The sequence below is a fragment of the Hyaena hyaena genome, unplaced genomic scaffold (genome assembly GCF_003009895.1).
Source record: "Hyaena hyaena isolate Hyena2069 unplaced genomic scaffold, ASM300989v1 scaffold_196, whole genome shotgun sequence".
NCBI classification, from domain to species: domain Eukaryota; kingdom Metazoa; phylum Chordata; class Mammalia; order Carnivora; family Hyaenidae; genus Hyaena; species Hyaena hyaena.
In genome coordinates, this window is record NW_024080828.1 from 1039021 (window position 1) to 1059695 (window position 20675).

A 20675-nucleotide genomic window follows, 5' to 3' on the forward strand; every position below is an offset into this window, starting at 1 on the left:
GGTTACACAGACTGCTCATAGCCCCAGATGGCTGTACTCGGTTTCTGCAGTGTCTCTGAACAGGGTGTTACACATATATTGCAGGCAGGGGGCGGAGAGGATGAAGGGCATCATTATCAGTTCTCCAATGAAAGTCTTCTCCATGCTCTAATAAATGTTCTTCCAACATAAACCATGATTCTGCAATGGATCATGAAGGTCTCAACGGGGGCCATTTGTTTTTGCTGTCTTACACAACTGATTATTTTGGTTGAATGACTATCCTTTTTTTTTTTTTTTTAAATGAACAGAGAAGAACAATTTCTGCCTATTGAGCTGATTCTGCAACATGCAAACTTCTCTGCACACAAAAACAGGTGCCAGCAGCTGGTTCCCTATCTTGCTTGCAACATTGATCCATACTGTGAAGTCCAAAAAGGCAATCTCTTCCAGAGCTGCTTAAACACAGGGTAGGTGTGCAACCCCATGAGGTGATCCAAAGGCCTGTACTTGGGTTCAACCCTTTTGTCCCGGGGATGTCATAGTCTAACAGTAGCATCGATATTAAAACTACCTTTTATCTCTTACACACTCAGTATCCTCTAGGTATAAAATAGAATAAAAGTTATATCCAATTCTGAAATTAATTCTTCCCTTTGATTCCAGACATCACGTCTTGCTTCCCGAGAGACCAATAAAACTTACGCTTTAAGGACGACCAGAAAGCTGTATCCAATGCACATGATCCCCACCAGAAAATAGGAGAGGGGCAGCCTGAAATTCATCCATCCAATTGTTCGTTTATTGTCATAATAGCCATAAAAGAGGACGGAATATTGTGCCAAGCCCTAAAATCCAACAACAATGCTACTTAGCAGATGTTATGAAGAGCAACTCAAAGACAAAAGATAGACTTTTAAGAGAAACAACAAAATGGCATTAATTTTCAAACTTGAGAGTCGAGCCCTATTGTTTTTGCTTTATAGAGCAAATGTCTCAGCTGCTACATTGATTGGCAAGCATCTTGATTTACTCGAAATTCAGGGACTTCTAAATAGGCCAAATTTTTAACCAAATACAGGCTTGCTCAGCTGTGGAGCCATTACCGTGAAATGCCCATTGATTGAAACGTCAAAATACACTTCATAGTGCCATTAGATTTCCAATTTGAAGAGCTTGCTTAACATTTGGGGAGGATCTGAAACGTGCTTCCTCAAAGCATTGTGGTACATTTCCACTTCCAGTCACCTGAGCCACAGTTAGATTGCTTCTTCTCAAGCTACAGAGGTGGCGGCTCAGCTCATATGGAGCAAAGGTGAAGAGCAAGTGGATGCCATGGGAACCAACCTGCATAGCCTTGTAGGCATCAAGCTTATGAGAGCATTTTCCCACAGCAAGCATGTTTATTCATGCAATGCCATGCTCTCTCCTTACAATTGTCTGCCAGATCATTAGAATCGCCATCTCCCAAGGCTACCTGAGTGACCCTCTTTCTACTCAGAACATTGGCATATTCTGAAGCTCTTTCTTTTATCGTGGTCTTCATCTTTCTCGCCTCCACTTCACTGTGGTTTTCACTCTCAGCTGTGAAGCACGTTTCCTATACTACTACATATCCACTTTCCCAGCTTCCTTCTGACTTTATCTCTCTGGAAAAAAAACTTAAAATTTCTATGTTTTGTGAAGCGAGGCAGTAATCACTTGCCAGTGTGAGGCTTCCTCTGGGGATCAAGTGAGTCACCCTTGAACCTTAGAAAGTCCAACTAGCTCCCTTTAACATCATTTATACGCAGCCAGGGACCTTAAAGGCCACTATTGAAGAGGACAGGAGAAGTGGGGAGGAAGGGTAAGAGGAAGAGGAGGAAATCTCCTAGATGTCCATTCCCAGAGGAAGATTGAAGACAAGCCGTTTAGAGAATTGCCTTAAACGAAGATTATGCCTGGCTCAAAACAGAGGTCAGCAAAGATCTGGAATAGTTATTGCTTTTGACATTTGCAGCAAGTCTATGTTCTAATACTGTGTAATAATTGGCAGGGAAAAAAAAATCCAAAAAATCTCAGAAGAGCTCATGAGCTACCAGTAGGGTTGGGATGCAATGAGAGAAAAATTGAAGGGCTTCCCCACACCACACCTGCCTGTTGTCTGCATTTTTTCAGCTCAAGAAAAAAAAATCTGACCCAAAAGAAAATCTGGGACTAACTAATAGAAACCTAGGGGTTCCTGAGTGGCTCAGTTGGTTAAGCATCTGACTTTGGCTCAGGTCATGGTTCGAACCCAAGGTTCATGGGTTTGAGCCTCGTGTGGGGCTCTGTGCTGACAGCTCAGAGCCTGGAGCCTGCATTGGATTCTGTGTCTCCCTCTTTACTCTTTCCCCGCTTGCAGACTGTCTCTCTCTCAAAAATAAATAAACACTAAAACAAGTATTTTTAATAATAAAAAAAGAACTTCCTCAAATTGGGGAAGCAAATGGGCTAATCTCTGCCCAAGATAAGAAACCACTTAGAGAGGGACTGACCAACGGCCCAGGACCCAGAAATCAGGCCAGGAAAATAATCACTGGCAGGATCTCCACACCTAGTTCAATGGTAAAAGATGCCATCGTCTTTAAAATCAGCTTTAGCAATAATAAAGGTGACATGCTGACCTCCATTCAACACTTTGTCTTATTTCTGGTTAGCTCACAACCTGGTTAAAGAAGGTAGGGGTTATTATTTACCATGACTTTCCCACCCAGCAACGACTTAATAGCCCTATTACTACTTAGCAGACGAAGAAACTGAGCTTTATTATTTTTAATGTTTATTTATTTTTGAGTGACAGAGTGTAAAATGGGTGAGGGAAAGTGGAAGGGGGTGGCAGAGGATCCGAAGCGGGCTCTGCACTGGAAGCAGCGAGCCTGATGTGGGTGGGTCTTGAAATCACAATCCACGAGACCTTGACCCGAGCCGAAGTTGGACACTCAAGTGACTGAGCCACCCAAGCACCCCAAAAAACTGAGCTATAAAGAGGTGAAGTAACTTGTGCACACTCACATAAGCAGTAAGTGACAGTCTGACCTTGAACTGGGTCTGATTCCAATCCATGTACCTAATGACTCCTGTGCTGGCTTCTCCCACGCTTCGCCTCCCACCCCTTGTACCCTGCTAATGCCATACCTTCCCAGCAATACAAACAAGAAACCCTACCAACTTAGCAGGGCCTTGACCTACACCCTTGGATCGATCCATGGCGGTGCCAGGACTTCCAGGGAAGGACCTGAACACCCCTCCTGAAGACTTCAAAGGGCCTCACGTCCATGGACTTAAACATTACAACCTGACGTCTTTTTCTACTTCATAATGACAGTCCTGGGATTAAAAGTCCCCCTGAAAACATGAAAGGAGAAAGCAGATCGAAAACAAGTATCTGGTGAGCATGTTAGGTTAGGACAGTAGCTACTGGGGCAGCTGGCTCATCTGGTGTATGTCCCATTCAATGGCTGGCACTTCATAAATATTAGATGGCAAGCAAAAGGTGTAAGATTTGTACTTGGTGGGTTTTTTTTGAATACTGATTATTTCACAAAGGTTTCTTCCATTTGCCTATTACTACCTATGCAGCCAAGCATGTAAATGAAAGAGGCACTATTGAATAACACAATTTTAAAAAGCTTTTTCCAAGTCATCTTAGTAGCATATTGAAGGGTGACTTTAAACAGCCTTCCCCTGCCACCCCGTGCCCCCCCCCTCACTCCACACATCTTTCCCTTTCCCTTCAAACTCCAACGGCAGACATCTGGAAGTGACTAAAATAGCAATGACTCCTAGCCTAGCCAAAGTTCTATTCAGTTTCCATGTCAGCGCGCATGGCTTTCCCTGTGGGAGCACTCTCCCACCCCAAAATCTGTGACGGAGAAGCCACAGTCAGAGCCAAGTTCCAAATGAGCAGGAAACATTCCCATCCAACTCTGGGCTCTATGCTTGTACATCATCTATTAAGCTTCTAATTTCTGTTTGGATGCTGCAGCTGGTCTAGTTCATAGTCACCATCACAATTCCACAAGAGACAATGTTTTGATGGTCTCACTAAGAATCAACTCATGTATGTTTATCTAACTAACTTGGAGAATTTACTATTTCCTCAATACTATACATAGATGCAGTAAGATATCCCTAAAGGGGATTGCAGAATTCCCTAACGACATTCTGCAAGCAAAACATCCCCTTCGTAAGTATCTGTCACCTAAAGTTATATTAGAGCTCCAGCCCTTTGGTGTTTCTCATGACTACAAATACTCACTGGGAAACATGACATTCCATCCTAGGGATGGTAAATGAGTTTCATCGGCCTTCGCAACTCTTTTTAGTTTTGTAGTAACTGTCAAACCACTAGTATGTAAACAAACAAACAAACAAGAAAAAAGAAAACATCAACAACAACAACAACGAAATCTTGAAGTCAAAACTAGTGGGAAGGGAAGATACGATTTCTGACCATGCCTGCTCAGGACATAAGGGAGAGTAGCACCAGATGTGTGGGGTGTATTTCTACCATGCCTTGTATCATTACCAGGCATTTACACTTCAGTGGTAAAGTTGCAAGTATGGGGGTGTCTGGGTGGCCCAGTCGGTTGAGCATCCTCCTCTTGGTTTCGGCTCAGGTTGTGATCTCACAGTTTGTAGGTTCGAGCCCCAAGTAGGGCTCCATACTGATGGTGCCAAGCCGGCTTGGGATTCTGTCTGTCTCTCCCTCCTTCTCTCTCTCTCTCTCTGCCCTGTCCATGCTTGTGCTCTCTCTCAAAAATAAATAAATAAACTTTAAAAATAAGTTGCAAGTATGGATGAAAGGTAGGGCATGGCATCACTTGATTATCTGGTAAAGTGGACAGAAGCAAGCAGACTGCTAACAACACCAAAAGCAAACTTCTACTGACTTCACAAGGACGGCAGCCAGCCTGGCACCCAGGTGAGACCGGGCCCACGACCTCCCTCCTTCCCTCCGCCCAGACTCACCAAGCTTCCACCTCATGCTTTGCTTGCCACTGAGTTTCCTTTCTTTTTGCTACAACCCTGATCTACAGAGATGAAACTGACACTCCAGCACTATTAGCCAGGGAGCATGTAGATTACAAAGAGGAAGTTGGGCTGAGGCTTAGCGGAACTTCTAGTTTTCAGTAGTTGGAATTCACTTCCTGTCCCAGGACTATAGTCTGTGACCTCTGGTCCTCAAAAAGCCTGGAAGCAGACAGTTAATTTTGGTGCCCGTTCATATATTAGTGCCCTTGCCCTTCTGCCTCCTTCACAGACAGCTGACCTTATTGGTACCGCATTCCCCTTTCTAGCCTGTGGATACCATGCTGTCACTGCTCAGGTTCCCTCTTCTTCTTTTATTGTCTCTCCATGAAATGGGCATTCTTGTGAGTTAAGTACCCTGAATAGGCATTTAAGGAAAGACACACTTAAAAATTTTTTTAATGTCTTATTTATTTTTGAGAGAGAGAGAGAGAGACAGTGTGAGCAGGGGAGGATCAGAGAGAGAGGGAGACACAGAATCTGAAGCAGGCTCCAGGCTCTGAGCTAGCAGGGGAGGGTCAGAGAGAGAGGGAGATACAGAATCCAAAGCAGGCTCCAGGCTCTGAGCTGTCGGCACAGAGCCCGACGCGGGGCTCGAACCCACAAACCATGAGATCATGACCTGAGCCAAAGTCGGATGCTTAACCAACTGAGCCACCCAAGCACCCCAGGAAAGACATATTTATTAAACATCTCCCATGTGCTGGGCATTGTGCTAGTGCTTTACACACAGGATCTCATTTATTTTTTCATACCCACCTGCTAGTTAGACATTAATACTACTATCTGACACATGACAATTAAGAGGCTCAGAGTGGTTGTCTAATTTCTCTAATGTAAGTGGCAGGATTCAAACTCACGTCTGTCAAAATCTCATGATGGAATTTTTTTCATGATGCTACACTGCATTAAAAAAAAAATTTAGGGTTACCTTTGTGGCTCAGTCGGCTGAGAGTCTGACTTTGGCTCAGGTCATGATCTCACAGTTCATGGGTTCGAGACCCACATCGGGCTCTGTGCTGACAGCCCAGAGCCTGGAGCCTGCTTTGGATTCTGTATCTCCCTCTCTCTCTGACCCTCCCCTGCTCATGCTGTTTCTCTCTCTCTCTCTCTCTCTCAGAAATAAAATTTTTTTTTAATTTAATGTTTACTTATTTTTGAGGGGGAGATAGAGACAATGTGAGCAAGGGAGGGCAGAGATAGAAAGGGAGACACAGAATCCAAAGTAGGGTCCAGGCTCCAAGCTGTCTGCAGAGTCTGATGTGGGGCTCAAACACATGAACCGCATGATCATGACCTGAGCCAAAGTCGGACACTTAACCAACTGAGCCGCCCAGCTGCCCATGCATTTTAAACTATGCTGGCTTCCATAAAGAACATTCCCATTTGTCTTTTCTGTGCCATCATCCACAACTAATATTGGGAATAGACAGCTTCATGATCCTGTGTGATACGAATCCCTTCTCTGTACACCACTGCCATTCACAGGCCTCTCCGCCTCCATCTTACACCAAGTGCAAGCCAGTCCATCCTGTATTCACAAAGAACCTTCTAAAGGGTAACTGACCACATTTCCACCCCATTTCAAAACTCTTTGTGTTCCCCACTGACTACAGAATAAAGCCTGACCCCTTAGCCTAATGAATGACGCTGTCCCCCTTGATTGGATCCCTTTTTTGTATGGCACTCTCGTCTTTAAGTATGCTACTCTTACTCCCTAAATACCAGTGTTGCTGAATCGCTCATTGGTACTGAGTACATAGCACCATTTATTGCCTCCGTGCCTTTGTGCATATGGGTTCCTTTCTTGGAATACTGTTCCCACGTATCCTCTTCATTTCAGAGCCTAGTTCATTCCTATTATTTCTTTAAAACCAGTTTAAACTACCTCTGTAAAGCATCTACTGACCTCTAGACCAGAGCAACTAGTCCCGGGGAAGATGGTCATTTCCTTCAGGTGCCAGAGCTCCGCTAGGTGAAGTACTTGCCAGGCTCTACTCCCACCCACTCTACTCCCTCTGTCCCAGAGGAGACATAGTAACTTCTCTGATTGATACCTTTGGAATGAATTAGCTCTATGTGCCTAGCCCAAATATGACTTTCTTCCTGTAGGAAATAAGCTTTCCCAGGGTACGATGGACTAACTCGGAGTCCCATATTAGCAAGACCATTTGGCTAAGAGTCCCAGATTAGCCCTCCAATGTGGCCCCTATTAGTAATGAATGTGAAATTTTGGTGACCATTTGCCTCCCCTTTCAAACAAATCATTCAGAGCTCAGATGGAAAATAGAGTTCTTGCCTTCTGAGTCTTCTCAGGTCTTTAGCAAACTGAACTCCAGTGAAACGTAACACAGAATCCTCCCCCCACTATGGCTCCTTGTGCCTAGGACACGTATCTGTTAGCTTGAGATTGTCACATTGCATGACAATTGTTTGCACATCCAATTAAAGCAAAAGATCCCTGTGGACAGGGAAAATATATTAGTTCTCTTTGTGGTTACAGCATCTCACATTCAATTTAGGCTTGTCGAATGACTGATTGAATAGAAAAATTGCTTCTGGCGGTCATTAACAATCCCCAGTGAGATTAAGCTCTTTCAAATTATCATCTAAACCACCTTTTTCTGTTTTTCTTCTCTCTGCCACCCGTTTTAATAAAATAGAGCAAATCATTCAAGACAGTGGCATGATGATAACACTCTTACGTTGGGATATAATGAATCAAAACACCAAGAAAGTGTATGAGAGGTACTAACACTGGCAAAATGCCTTAATTTTTTCTAATTGCCTAAAACTCTTGTAAGATAAGAAATGCTCAGTGCTAGAAAATGAGCTTCTACATATATTTTCTTCCCAAATGAGAAAAATGGTCTTCTGTTTCATGAGACAGAGATTACAAGCATTATATTATGGGGTGTTATTGTTCAGTTGGCTTCCAGTCTTCTAAATCTGCCTATTAATTCTTTAAAGCAACGAAAAATGAAGCATCATAAATTCATATATGAAGATAGATATGTCTGATTACAAGGACACAGCCTGTAGTGGGAATTGCCTTACTATTACCTATTTCTTAGGCTTATTTATTTATTTTGAGAAGGGGGAGGGGCAGAAAGAGAGGAAGAGAGAGAGAGAACCCCAAACAGGGTCTGTGCTATCAGCACAGAGCCCTATACAGGGCCTGAACTCGCAAACCATGAGATCAAGACTTGAGCTGAAATCAAGAGTCAGATGCTTAAACTGACTGAGCCACCCAGGCACCCCACTATTACCTATTTTAAAAGGAGTTTTGAGGAGCACCTGGGTGGCTCAGTCAGTTGAGTTTCCGACTTCAGCTCAGGTCATGATCACGTGGTTCATGAGTTCAGGCCCTGCGTCCAGCTCTGTGCTGACAACTCAGAGCCTGCCTCAGACTCTGTGTCTCCCTCTCTCTCTCCCCCTCCCCAACTCATACTCTGTCACTCTCTCTCTCAAAAATAAATAAAATATTAAAAAAAATTTTTAAAAGGAGTTTTGAAAGAATGAAAATACAAAAAAAGTAGAAAAAAATAAGAAACTACTTGAAAAAGTGAAGTTTAGAAAATTTTAATCCTATATGAGCAGCATATATTTTATTTCAAACATTAAAGATCAATGAATGTAGGGGCACCTGGGTCACTCAATTGGTTAAGTGTCCAATTCTTTATTTCACCTCAGGTCAAGGTCTCATGGTTCAATGGGTTCAGGCCTCATATCTCTGCTGACAGTGCAGAGCCTGCTTGGGATTCTCTCTCTCTCTTCCTCTCTCTCTCTGCCTCTCCTTTCTCTCTCTCTCTCTCAAAAATAAATAAATAAACTTAAAAACAAAACAAATCAATGAATGCAATTAATTTCAAGTACAATTCATAAGCAAATCATAATTATTGGAGATACATGATGCTGGAACATAGGATAGAGTTTTTACGAATTGTTTTCAAATGTTTATAACTTTAAAAAATCTATTTACATCGCAGACATATCAGACTCATAACCTGGTGCCATTTGTTCATGTTATGGAATATAATTGAATAGACTGTGAAGTTCTAATCTGACTCAACGGCTCAGTCTTTAATCTATTAGGTTGGCAACCAATATTTAGAGACCAGCGAATTCCTTCCAGGCAAATTGAGCTCTTCCAATCTTAGTCTCTCACTTACTGATATTTATTAACACATGATACTCTTACATATTTATAGACCCTTCTTTGGTCTCCTCACATTCAATTTCCTCCTCTCTGATCTGTTCACCTTTTTAAGTTTCAAGTTTGATGATGCCACTGCTCATCCACCACTCGCTACACTTACTTTTAACTGCTCTGAGAAAAAAACATATTATCATGACCTAGATTCTAGAGAGTCCCGCGCATCTTGATACCCTTCTATTTCTGTAAGGCCATCCACTCCGACGTCCTTTTACAGTCTATTTTCACTAACCTCCAGTCAGTCTCTTGAGTAAGAGAACATTCTCCCACAGTAGGTCTTTTGACTTGCTGTACTCATCTTCTAGAATGTCATTCCCCTCTCCCAAATTGGGAGCTCGTACTAACTCTTCAGAGCCCAATTCAAGGGTTACTTTCTCAGAAAAATTTCTACTATCCTCTACTTCCCTCTCTTAGGCTGAAAACCAGGTCAGTATCCCTGCTCCATGTTCTCTTAATACTGTTTACCTTTCTTACTTGGAACAGTTGCAATTACATTTATTTTTGTGATTTCCTGACTACTCTACTAGACTTTAAGTTTCCAAGGGCAGAGAACTTGCTGGGTTTTGCTCACCTTTGCTTAGTGCCAGGCACATTACCTGGCATCTGGCAACTGCTAAATAAATGTTCATTAAATTAATGAAAAGAAGACTTGTTCTGGGATCACATCCAAAACAAGATGCTGATTTCATGTTGTAAATAAGGCATCAGGATCACAGGCAGCCCAAAGTTTTGCAACAAGAAAGGTCAGCTTTGGTTTGGCCAGGTGCAGCTTGAGGGAGATGCTGGAGACTGGAAGTTGTTGCTGAATTAAAGAAAGCACTGATAGAAATGAGGACCCCGAGGGACCCGGTTTCCAAGACTACAGAACAAAAGGATCCCAAGAAAGCCCAAAGCAGACCCTGGTATCTCTTCTACCACGACCTATAAATGTGTATAAAGAAGTCCAGGAGTAGCAGATTAAGGCTATGAAGAGAGAAAAATCTGAGATTCCTCTTCTGTTAATCAAACCTAATGAGCCCATTGAGAGGGACCTGGACTGGACACTGAGGAAATGAAGCAAATATGGGATCCAGGGATGGACAGCCTTTGGATGCTGCCAATCATGGCACCCCTTGCCTGAGCTGCACCCACCCTATTCGGTGAAGTCTTCTAAGGAGTCTCACTATGGGTACAGAGGAGAGGATCCTGGCAACTTCCAATCTGAGGATCTCCACTGCAGGGGTGGAGTGGAGTGGGCTTGGTAATCTACAAACCTAGTTTTGTCCCAAGATGCTTAGCAGTCTGGCTCGAGGCCAAAGTTTTGCCCTCACAAAAGGCACTAGATGTTTATCATCTAGGAGGATGGTCTTTGCTGAGCCAGCTCTGGGTGAGGCTGAGGCAAGGGCTGAAGCCAAGAGGTTCCGTTGGTGTACTTGAAGCTTGTTAAAACTAAGAGCGGCAAGAGAAGCAACAACAACATTTTGACCTAAAGTAGAGGAACTAAATGGCACTTTCAGAGCCCACAGACCCCTGCAGCAGCCATAGAGCTGTGCTGCTCAGAGAGCCTTCAGGAGATGGCCTCCAGATGCCACCACTTCGAATCAACCAGAATGGAACATCATGTACTCCACCTGAGACTCCATCCTACCAGGTGGCCCCCAGCCCATGATGGAGAATAGTGAGAAACAGTAGAGCCAGTGATCTGGAACTCCTCCAATGGACAGACTTTGCCTGGGGATTCACCATCAGCCTGGTCAAGACTTTTCCAGAGCTGCACTGTTGTTTGAGGGTCTTCCTACTCAGTTTCCCCTCTGTCTCTCCCTTCACAGGAATCAGGCTTCTTTGCCATTTGGACACTCTCCCCACTACTCGTGCTTCCCCTCCCCTTTCTTGTGTGTAGGTATTCCTACTCTGCCCCCAGATAGCTCCTGCAACTAATAGTGTTTTTGTGTGTGCTTCCTGAGAACCCAAAGATGACTTGCCCCTTCAAAAGGGTTCCCTAAAAGACCCTTGCGCACTGTTGGTGGACGTGTAAATTGGTGCAGCCACTATGAAAAACAGCATGGAGGTTCCTCAAGAAATTAAAAACAGAAATGCCATATGATCCACTGCAATGGAATCACTGCAATCCACTGCTCGGAATTTATCTGAAGAAAATGAAAACCTAACTTGAAAGGATACCTAAACCCCCAGGTCACTGCAGCATTATTTACATTAGCCAAGGCATGGAAACAATCTATGTGTCTATCGATGGAGGAAAGGATAAAGAAAATGTAAAATGTATATTTACATATGTGTGTATAGTGGAATATTATTCAGCCCTAAAAAGGAGAAGATCTTGCCATTAGCAACAATATGGATGGGCCTTCGGCATTATGCTAAGTGAAATACACCAGATGGGATGTATGAACATATAATCTCCCTCACATGTGGAGTCTTGGAGAAAAATAAAAAACAAGCTCATAGATACAGAGAATAAACTAGTGGTTTCCTGCAGCAGGAGATGAGGATGGGCACAAAGGGTGAAGGAAGGAACGAAGTACAGATATCCAGTTATAAATCAAACAAGTCACGGGGAACGCAATGTACCACACAGAGACCATAGTTAATAATACGGGATTTCATATTTGAAAATTGCGAAACAGTGAATCTTAAAAGTTCTCATCTCAAAAAAAAAAAAAAAAGAATTCTGTAGCTTTGTATGTTGACAGATGTTAGCCAGCCTTATTGTGATCATTTCACAATATATATAAATACTTATTCATTATGCTGTACACCTGAAACCAATATAATGTATGTCAAGTATACCTCAATACAAAAGGGGGCACTACCTGAAAATAAAGATGTATTTGAACTACTAAAATATCCCTTAAGAAAATATGAGTTGTTCCATATGTATATCACAAAAATATCTCTTGTAAATGTGACCAGTACTATAAGACATGAAGGGATTTAAGAGAACTGAGATAGGTCTGTCGCCTTGAAAGATTATTATTTAAAAGAACTGTTGATATTGATAAGATAAGAAATGGACCAGCTTCTTGAAAATATCCAGAATGTCTGTGACATGTTCCTTTGAGGACAGACTTCAAGGGCAGGATGTGGCCCAGGTGGGCAGGGCAGAAGGAGTCGGCTTGGGGTGTGTTAGAAGTAAACCAACGATTTGACACTGAAGTCAACCACACTTTACTTTGAATTTCAGCACCTCCTCCAATTTCCTGTTCTGCCTTTGGCAAACTGACCAACCTCTCTGAGTTCCAATTCCCTCAACTATAAAAAGATTGTTGATCTTCATCCTGAAGGGTTGTTAGGAAGAAGAAATTTAATGTAGGTGCCTGTTTAACACATGATAGGGGTTAAATGTCCTCCTTGGGGCCCCTTTTAGAGCTACACCCCACGAACATCTATGATAACCAGCAGAAAGGAGGGGAAGCAAAATTGACTCGCATTTATCCGCACACAAGGTACAAGATGTTCACAAGCTGGAAAACTGAGTGCATTTCCCTCTATTCATAACTCAAATGATCTCACTGTCTGATATTAGCTCAGACTCCTTCCCAATGCCACCTCAGCTCTTCCCTCTCTCTTCCTAACAAGAATATCAAAACCGTAGTCTTTTTCCTCTTTATCATTTCTACATAATTCTTGTGTCTCCGAGTGTTTTGCCAACAAAGACATCCTCTTCTTCTTGACCTAAACTCATTCTTCCAATTCTCCTGCTTGATCATATCATTTCTGCTTATTCAATCCATAGCACACATGTTAGACAATCTCCCTATTTCTCACTATTTTTATAAAATATATTTTCCTGCAGATTGGTAAGACACACCACTAGGGACTCAATACAAGGATCAAAACTATAGTGCTTTGTAAACCATGACTTTGAAAAGCCTTAAGACTGTCTGACCTTGCATATACCAAATGGCATTTGTCTACTATCAATTAAAGGAAATTTTGATGAGTTATGACATGTGTTTACAAACGACAGAGCACTGAGCTTCCAGGGAGATACTTCAGTGGGAAGAGTCCAGAAGGAAGTTCCAAGGTTTCAATCTGAAACTCCACCTCCCCACCTCCACCCCACAGGTTTGCCGACACTTCCCATCCTATAAGCTCCTCTACCACAAGAGGTCATGCTTGCCTCTCTTTCACAGCATTCTACAAATCATTTTCTGCTTCTCTTCACCTGCATGTATATGGAACTGTTTAGCTAAGCTGGCACACTAACTTTCTTAGATGCGACAAACTCATGGCTTAATTAGACCATTCAGGCATTTGTTAACTCTGCCTTAGTCTTTTCCTCCTTGCATCTCTGGGCTCTTTGAAGTGCAGAATTCTGAGTTTTCAGGGATCTCAAGGATATTTCATTGATGGTTTCTTCCATCATGCCATGATAGACGGAACTATCCAGGAAGATCATCTCATAATACAGAGTGAGCACCTCTGTTGTTCAGAGGACCAAGTAATGAATTCAGGCAAGAGTAAATATTGAACCCACCATTCTATTTGGGAAGCTAATTTGGGGATTATGTGTTTATTATGAAAAGTGAAAATGGGATCTCTTTCAACTCCTTCCCAGTGAGATAGCTATGGCAGTGAAAGGAGTCAGTCTGTGTTCTAGAAACAGTAAGTGAGAATGCTGCTGGAAATCAATGTAGGGAAATTACTTTTTAGGAGCCACTCAATAGCTATAAGACCCTGAGTGTGTTTCTATGACTCAAAGTTTTCCTAACTCTGTAATGTGAAACATGAGAGAGCTCCAAAAGCACATGTATCTCTAAAAATCTCTTATTTGGGGCAGGGGGCACCTGGGTGGCTCAGTCAGCTCAGGGTCCGACTTCAGCTCAGGTTATGATCTCACAGTTTGCGAGTTCAAGCCCCACGTGGGGCTTTCTGCTGTCAGCACGGAGCTCCCTTCAGGTCTCTCTCTTCCATTCCCTCGGCCCCTCCCCTGCTCTCTCTCTAAAACATAAATAAACATTTAAAAAGTAAAAAAAAAACTATTTTAATTCATTACTTTATGATACATGCCAAATAACAGAATGGTTACCATATGCAGAAAAATTAAGAAAAGCTGTAAATGAATAATACCACTTTAATGATTTTTCTTTTTTTAATGTTTTATTTATTTCTGAGAGAGAGAGAGAGAGAGACAGCGTGAGCAGGGGACGGTCAGAGAGAGAGAAAGAGATACAGAATCTGAAACAGGCTCCAGGCTCTGGGCTGGCTGTCAGCACAGAGCCCAGTGCGGGGCTTGAACCCACGAAGCATGACCTGAGCCAAAGTCTGATGCTTAACCGAATAAGCCACCCAGGCACCCCATAATGACTTTTCATATTTTTTCTTGACCATTTATATTTTCTCTCTCTTTTTAAAAATATATTCTCTTATTGCTTTAGAATTGTATTCAGGCAGGCCTACACTATAAGGGAAAATGAGTATCACAGGATACCCTGGTTTCTATCTTCCTCTTTCCACTGATAAATTGCATTTCACCAAATGGAACATGAGAGAGTTGTCAAGGGCAGTAATAAAATCTTGGCAAATAAATAAATAAATAGATACAATAAAATCTTGGCCAGCCCATGTATTGCCCAACCCTCTCCCCGGCTTCTTCCTATATTCACCTGTTAGAGCTTCTGGTTTGCCCCTCAGAACCACCTTCCTCTCTGTCTTCCTCAGCTGATTAAGATCTTTCACATCGCTAATGGACTTTCTTCCCCAACATGTTTTGTTTCAGTTAGTTGAGAAATATCTAAGTGCTTCAAATTCGTTAAATAGATGTTTACGAATCAAAAAATCTTTTGTTCAGACTTTCAGTGCCTCTTTTCTCTGGTTTGATTAAAGCATCAGAACATGCCAATGATATTATTAGTTTGTGCTCTTACTAACCAGACCAGAAGTTTATTATCTTGCTAATCAGAGGAGGAGAATGACCAGTAAAAGCAGTTTCAGGAGAGCACAATAAAAAATTATTTGAAATTTAGAGAAAGGGTGGAGAGAGAGGGAGAGAGAGGGAGAAAGAGGTAGCGAGATGGAGATCAATAGAACGGAGAAAGAAACAGTAAGAAGTAAAATCTAACTCAGAGGCCACATCCTTCATAAATCCTAACCTTCCCAAGCAAAATTAACAGTCACTTCCTTGGGGCACCCCAGTGTCTTTTTCTTTTTTTCATCTTGCTAACTTAACACATAACATGTGGTAGACTAGTGGACCAACTATCTTCTACTGTCATGAGTACCTTGAAGCCAAGAATCATGTCACAGTTATCTTTGTAAAACCAATGCATGGTTACATTCAGGAAATAAATGCTGAATTGAAAATGGAACCTCCAACTGGCAGTGATGATTGGAGATTCCAAAAGCCACAAAATCAGGCCTGTCGCTGTGCCTTATGCTTATTGTTTTTGCTTACTCAGAGACTGGGAACGTTCCTTAAAGTTTACATTTTCTGGTACTGTTCACATACCTAATTTCTATGGTTCTTATCTCAACGTTCTATAAATCATCCCTTTACATAGAATTGTCAGTCAGTAAGATTTCATGAAGTCTCTATTTGTTGAATATTACATTAAAGGTGTCAAAGAAAGTGTAGCAGATATGATCCCCTCTTTAGGAAGCTCATAATTTAGGGAGTTTAAGGGTAGAATTCAAAACATCCATGAAATACACCTGTCAGCACTATGAACATGAAGAGTGTTCATTGTTTTTCTCTCTGTCTTTGATTTCCCAGGCTACGTAAAATCTTACTACTGTCCAAAAATTCCCTGAATTATCAATTCCCCAATCTCCACCTTGCTACTTTTTTATCCTCTACACATCCAAACATCTCCAAGCTCATCACTACTTTTTTTAAAAATGTGTGAAATTTAATAGTTGCCACAGACTTGAATCAAACTCCTGAAAGGATTTTTCAATGGGTAAAAATAAATCTCTGCTATAACAATAATCCTCACCCAGGACAGCTCAAAGGGTAATACTTACTCTAGCACCACAGTGGAGCAATGCTCATATGGGTACCACCATCACATGATACTCATTTTAGTATTATTTAGAAGTCAGAATTTAGTACTTTTCAGTATTTAATATTTAGCTGTGTCTAGACTCAATGACTGAGTAATACTAAATAGACTTGTTTAGGAAGTAAAGCTCGAATTCCCTAAGAATCCTATGAGATTTTTCAAAAAGCACATTTGCAAACTCTTCCTTTGTTCTTTTCCAAAGCCAGAGATAAAGATAGTTGTTTCAAGTCTTTGAACTCTGAGCTCACCTTCATCCAGTTGCCTATATTCCCATTTAATCATATTATCATATTCTTAAACCTATGTTTTTCTTTCTGTCTCTCCCTTCCTTCTTTCCTTCCCTTCCTCCTACCTCCGCCTTCCCTTTCCTTCTTTCCTTTTTTTCCTTTCTTTCCTTCCTCCCTCCCTTTCTTATTTAAAATTTTTTTTTTTTTGCTTTTTAAAAAAAATTGTTCTCTCCCACAGAGAAAGCAGGAGACACAGAATCCGAAGCTGACTCCAGGCTCTGAGCTCTCAGGACAGAGCCTGACACGGGGCTCGAACCCACAAACCATGAGATCATGACCTGAGTCAAAGTTGGATGCTCAACCGACTGAGCCACCCAGGTGCCCTGACTTTCTGATTTTTTTTTTTTTTTTTTTAACAAGGGGCAGGGACATATCTCTTAAGACCTTTGTTTACCACAGAAGAGGAGGCCATGGGGTTTCAGAGAGTAAGGAAAAATCCATACTCTTACCCTCACAGCTATGCGGAGACACTTACATTGAAATCGTACAACACACCAAAGTTTGCCGCAGATGCCTCTTCAGCTCTGGGAACTGTTTTCCTAGGTAAACTGCCATATGGTAAACCCCAGAGGTACTATATGGAGAAGCGAAGAAAGCAGTTAATAATTGGAAACAAAGTCTGAGCCACACATGTGATCACAAATGGTTTTGTTTAAAAGCACTTCTTAAACTTTTTCATGGGGACTCTGTGGGTCTCCATGTGGGGTCCCCTTTTCTGGGAATTGACTACTAAATCCAGAGTCAAGAACAAAGGGAGTTCTAGGGACCCTGCATTCTAAGCTCAGCGGGCCACCAGCAGTTGGGCCAACCACATTGCCCGGAAGGCTCGCTGAGAAGCCCCACTACCCACCACCACCTCCAAACTGGTCTCCTTTAGGGGAGGTCTGGAGAGGAGACAAGAGACCTTTGGGGGAACTATAGTGTTCAAACAAACCATACTACCCACATCTTCATAGGGGGCTGCTTCTTAGGGTCGGGGGTGGTGGGGGATTCTCTCTTTCATGTTAAGAAAGAGAGAGAAGAGTCATGTGAATCACTTATACAATTTGAGGGTGTCAATGGGAGGAAAGATGGTACCCTGATTATATTTACTTTACCACTAATTCAGCTCTGCTGCCCTGATCTTATGCTACGAGATTCAAAGAGGAATTATTAGGGGCTGAGCCAGCCAGCAAGGGGGAAGGAATAGGGTCTTGGCAGATGGCTTGGTGAGAACTGGTAAAAGTACCCCTCTCGCTCCAGGGCAGGCACAAGACCCGCCAAGCAGATGCTGATTCTTCTCTGGTATGAAAACTTCTTCCCCGGGGCTGGGGGTGGAGGATGGATGTGACTGGAAGCCTCAGTGTGGGGCTTGCTGGAATTCAGCCCCGACTCCTCCCTTCCACATAGGCTGCACACCTTCCGTGGAAGCTTCTTAGCTTCCTAGGACTGAACAGAGCAGAAGGTGGGTCCTATCCTGTCCCACTCTAAAGTTGGGGGCCACAAAGAACAAAGAAGATTAAGGTCTCAGGCTTGGTCTTTTGGGCAAAATGATATTTGCATCAAAAGAAAACTGAGTGAGTCTATGGGCTGCAGGCAGCTGAAAAATGGAGCCGGGTTGTCAGGAGGGGACCAGCCCTGGCCTCTAGTGATTCTGTAAAGCTAGTATGTGAGGTTGCTACCCTCTTTGTTCTTTAGCAGGAACTGGGATCCAGTGATTAGGATCTTTGGCCCACGGGCACCATAGCCCAGAAAACAGAATGCCCCTCACAGCATCTAACACAAACCTGTAAGAAAGCATCGAAAGACAATACGCTTCTTAGTTCTAGGAATACATCCAATCAAACACGCATTAACTCCTTCCACTATAGACCAGACATTCTGTAATTTCATATAGTTGGCAGCCAATCAGCCACAACCTTCATTTCAAAGGAAGCTGTATGCTGTAGGGGAAGGAGTAAGTGTTGCTGATAAAACTCCACGTATGCCCCGAGTCTGACACTAAGGAGTGTCATAATAGCCAGTGATGGAGTTTCAGGTTTCCTTCGAGAGACAAGCAAAAATAAAGTCGGGGGTAATTTGAAATAGATGACACACATACATTCTGCTGCATCAGCTGAAAGTTGCCCCTGGCGAAATGGACTCTTCAGGACTCTTGATCTGTGTCCACTGACTTCTAAGAGCCACACAGCCGTAGACTCACCTCCCCCCGAATTATCTCAGGGATTATAAAACTAGAAGATGGGGAGGCAGAATCTTGAGACCAAAAATCGAATCATGATCTTAGTTCCAGAACAACTTTGAAAAGAAAAAAAAAAGGCCTCACTCTGAGATATCGGTGAGGTCCAATAAGCAATCCATGGCTCTGTTTCCACATTTTTAAAGGGGGAAAGAAAACTCTTCTACAGTCTATTTCTTACATTTGCTGTGAGGCTCAGTAAGTAAAAGAAGTGAAAGAGTTTTGCACTGTTTAAAAGCAAAACTCTTCATGCATGTAAGGCACTATTAGGATTGTTATGCCCATGGGGAGGCTCAATACAGAAGCTGGCCCTGCTTTAAAATCATGAGGATAAAAGATTGCTCACAACGCTTAGTTTTGGCTGTCAGCAATACTGTTCTGAACAAATTGGCTTTGAAATAATGACCCCTGAAAGACCCATTGTAGCCTGAATAAAGCCTAAGCTGACTTTTCGTTTGATAAGTGAGCAACCAAAGATCAGAGTCATCTACCTTCTTATGATTAAAGACTCCAATCTCAATCTTGCTTCTTGGCCTTAGTTGATTGACTCTTTTCCCCACATCGGCTCAGGGCTTTACGTCCTTCTTCAATCTGCACCCACTATCTGTTTTACTCTCCTCTCTGACATTGATCCTAAAAAACCCCACCCCACTGTGTGTTGGGAGGATGGTTATCTTACTTTACATGTGCAAAAAATTGCTCACGTTGTGTTTCTCCAAATAAAAAAGACAGATGCAGTAAGAAGTGTTTTTTTCAAAGCAAACTTGGTAAAATAAGTAAATACAATTCACAAGGTGTCAAAGCTTTCCTTCTGAGCAATTAACATTTGAGCACAGGGACCACCTTGGGAATCTGATAGAAGCCATGAGCCCTTCCACATAAAAATGTACATCTAAACAGACACACCACATTTTATTTATGATTGCAGGAGGCTCATGTACCCCTTGGAGCAATGATTAGGATCTTTGGCCCATGGGCACCATTTTGAAGATTAACCTTGTTACCCGTGCTATGTATGACTCTAAGAGTGGATACAGCCAGTTAATCATTCTAGTCTTCAGAAGAGAAAAAAAATTTTCTAGGACAGGAGAATTGTTTCAGCTTTGTTTGTTTGTTTGTTTGTTTGTTTGTTAACAGGAAGTGAGAATCTTACCTCTGGCAACATGATGAGGCTGAACGTCAGGATAAAGAGAACCATGTTTACTCCGTACATCCATCTCAAGAAGAGGAAGTATGAGGCCACAGAAGAGCCAAACTGACCTATCAAAATAATAATAATAATAATAGGTTGTGAGACAGGTCAGAATCAAAGCAAAACAAAAGCCACAGTCCTGGTGCCTTCCACAAGAAATCTGCCCATTGCAACACTTTGGCTCTTTTCACATGGAAAAGAGCTTTGCAGCGAGAATTGCTACCTGAAGAGCCCATTTCATGCCTGGAGTTAACACCTTTGTGTGAGCAAATACCTATAAGGTGGCTACCACAGGACCTACCCAGTAGTTATCCACCGTTATCATTATAATTACTGCCCTGTGCCTCCTTCCTCTCAGCCAACAACGCTCTTCTCAAAAATGTTTACCGCATCCTTTATGGACAGCTATCCTAACAGATCGCCTTGTGCTATCTGTCTGACTTAACTGGCATTTTTTAGTTACAGCATAGAAGCTGAAGTTCATTCCCTCGCTCTTCGCATATTTAAAGTTTCTGGGGCATTTGGGTGGCTCAGTCAGTTAAGCATAGGACTCTTGATTTAAGCTCAGGTTATGATCTCACAGATCCTGAGATGGAGCCCCACATCACGCTCTGTGCTCACCACATGGAGCTGGCTTGGGATTTTCTCTCTCTTCTCCCTCTCTCTATACCTTCCCTGCTCATGTGCTCTCTCTCTTTCTCAAAATAAATAAATAGTCTTAAAAAAATAA

At 42.4% G+C, this 20675-nt stretch overlaps 1 protein-coding gene across 9 annotated transcripts in view; it reads right to left on the bottom strand.

The window, feature by feature from the left end:
- Positions 1-20675, bottom strand: part of TMC1 (transmembrane channel like 1) — a 139946-nt gene that overhangs the window by 45337 nt on the left and 73934 nt on the right. For 8 of the 9 annotated variants that reach the window (XM_039241576.1, XM_039241581.1, XM_039241579.1 and 5 more), the window contains 3 exons: positions 19907-20013; positions 17011-17109; positions 685-827 (listed from right to left, as the gene is read on the bottom strand). In XM_039241576.1, the coding sequence (XP_039097507.1) occupies positions 685-827; positions 17011-17109; positions 19907-20013 (349 nt within the window). Of the gene's footprint in view, positions 1-684; positions 828-17010; positions 17110-18615; positions 18689-19906; positions 20014-20675 lie in introns of those variants that run through there. The other variant, XM_039241583.1, reaches the window with a different exon arrangement.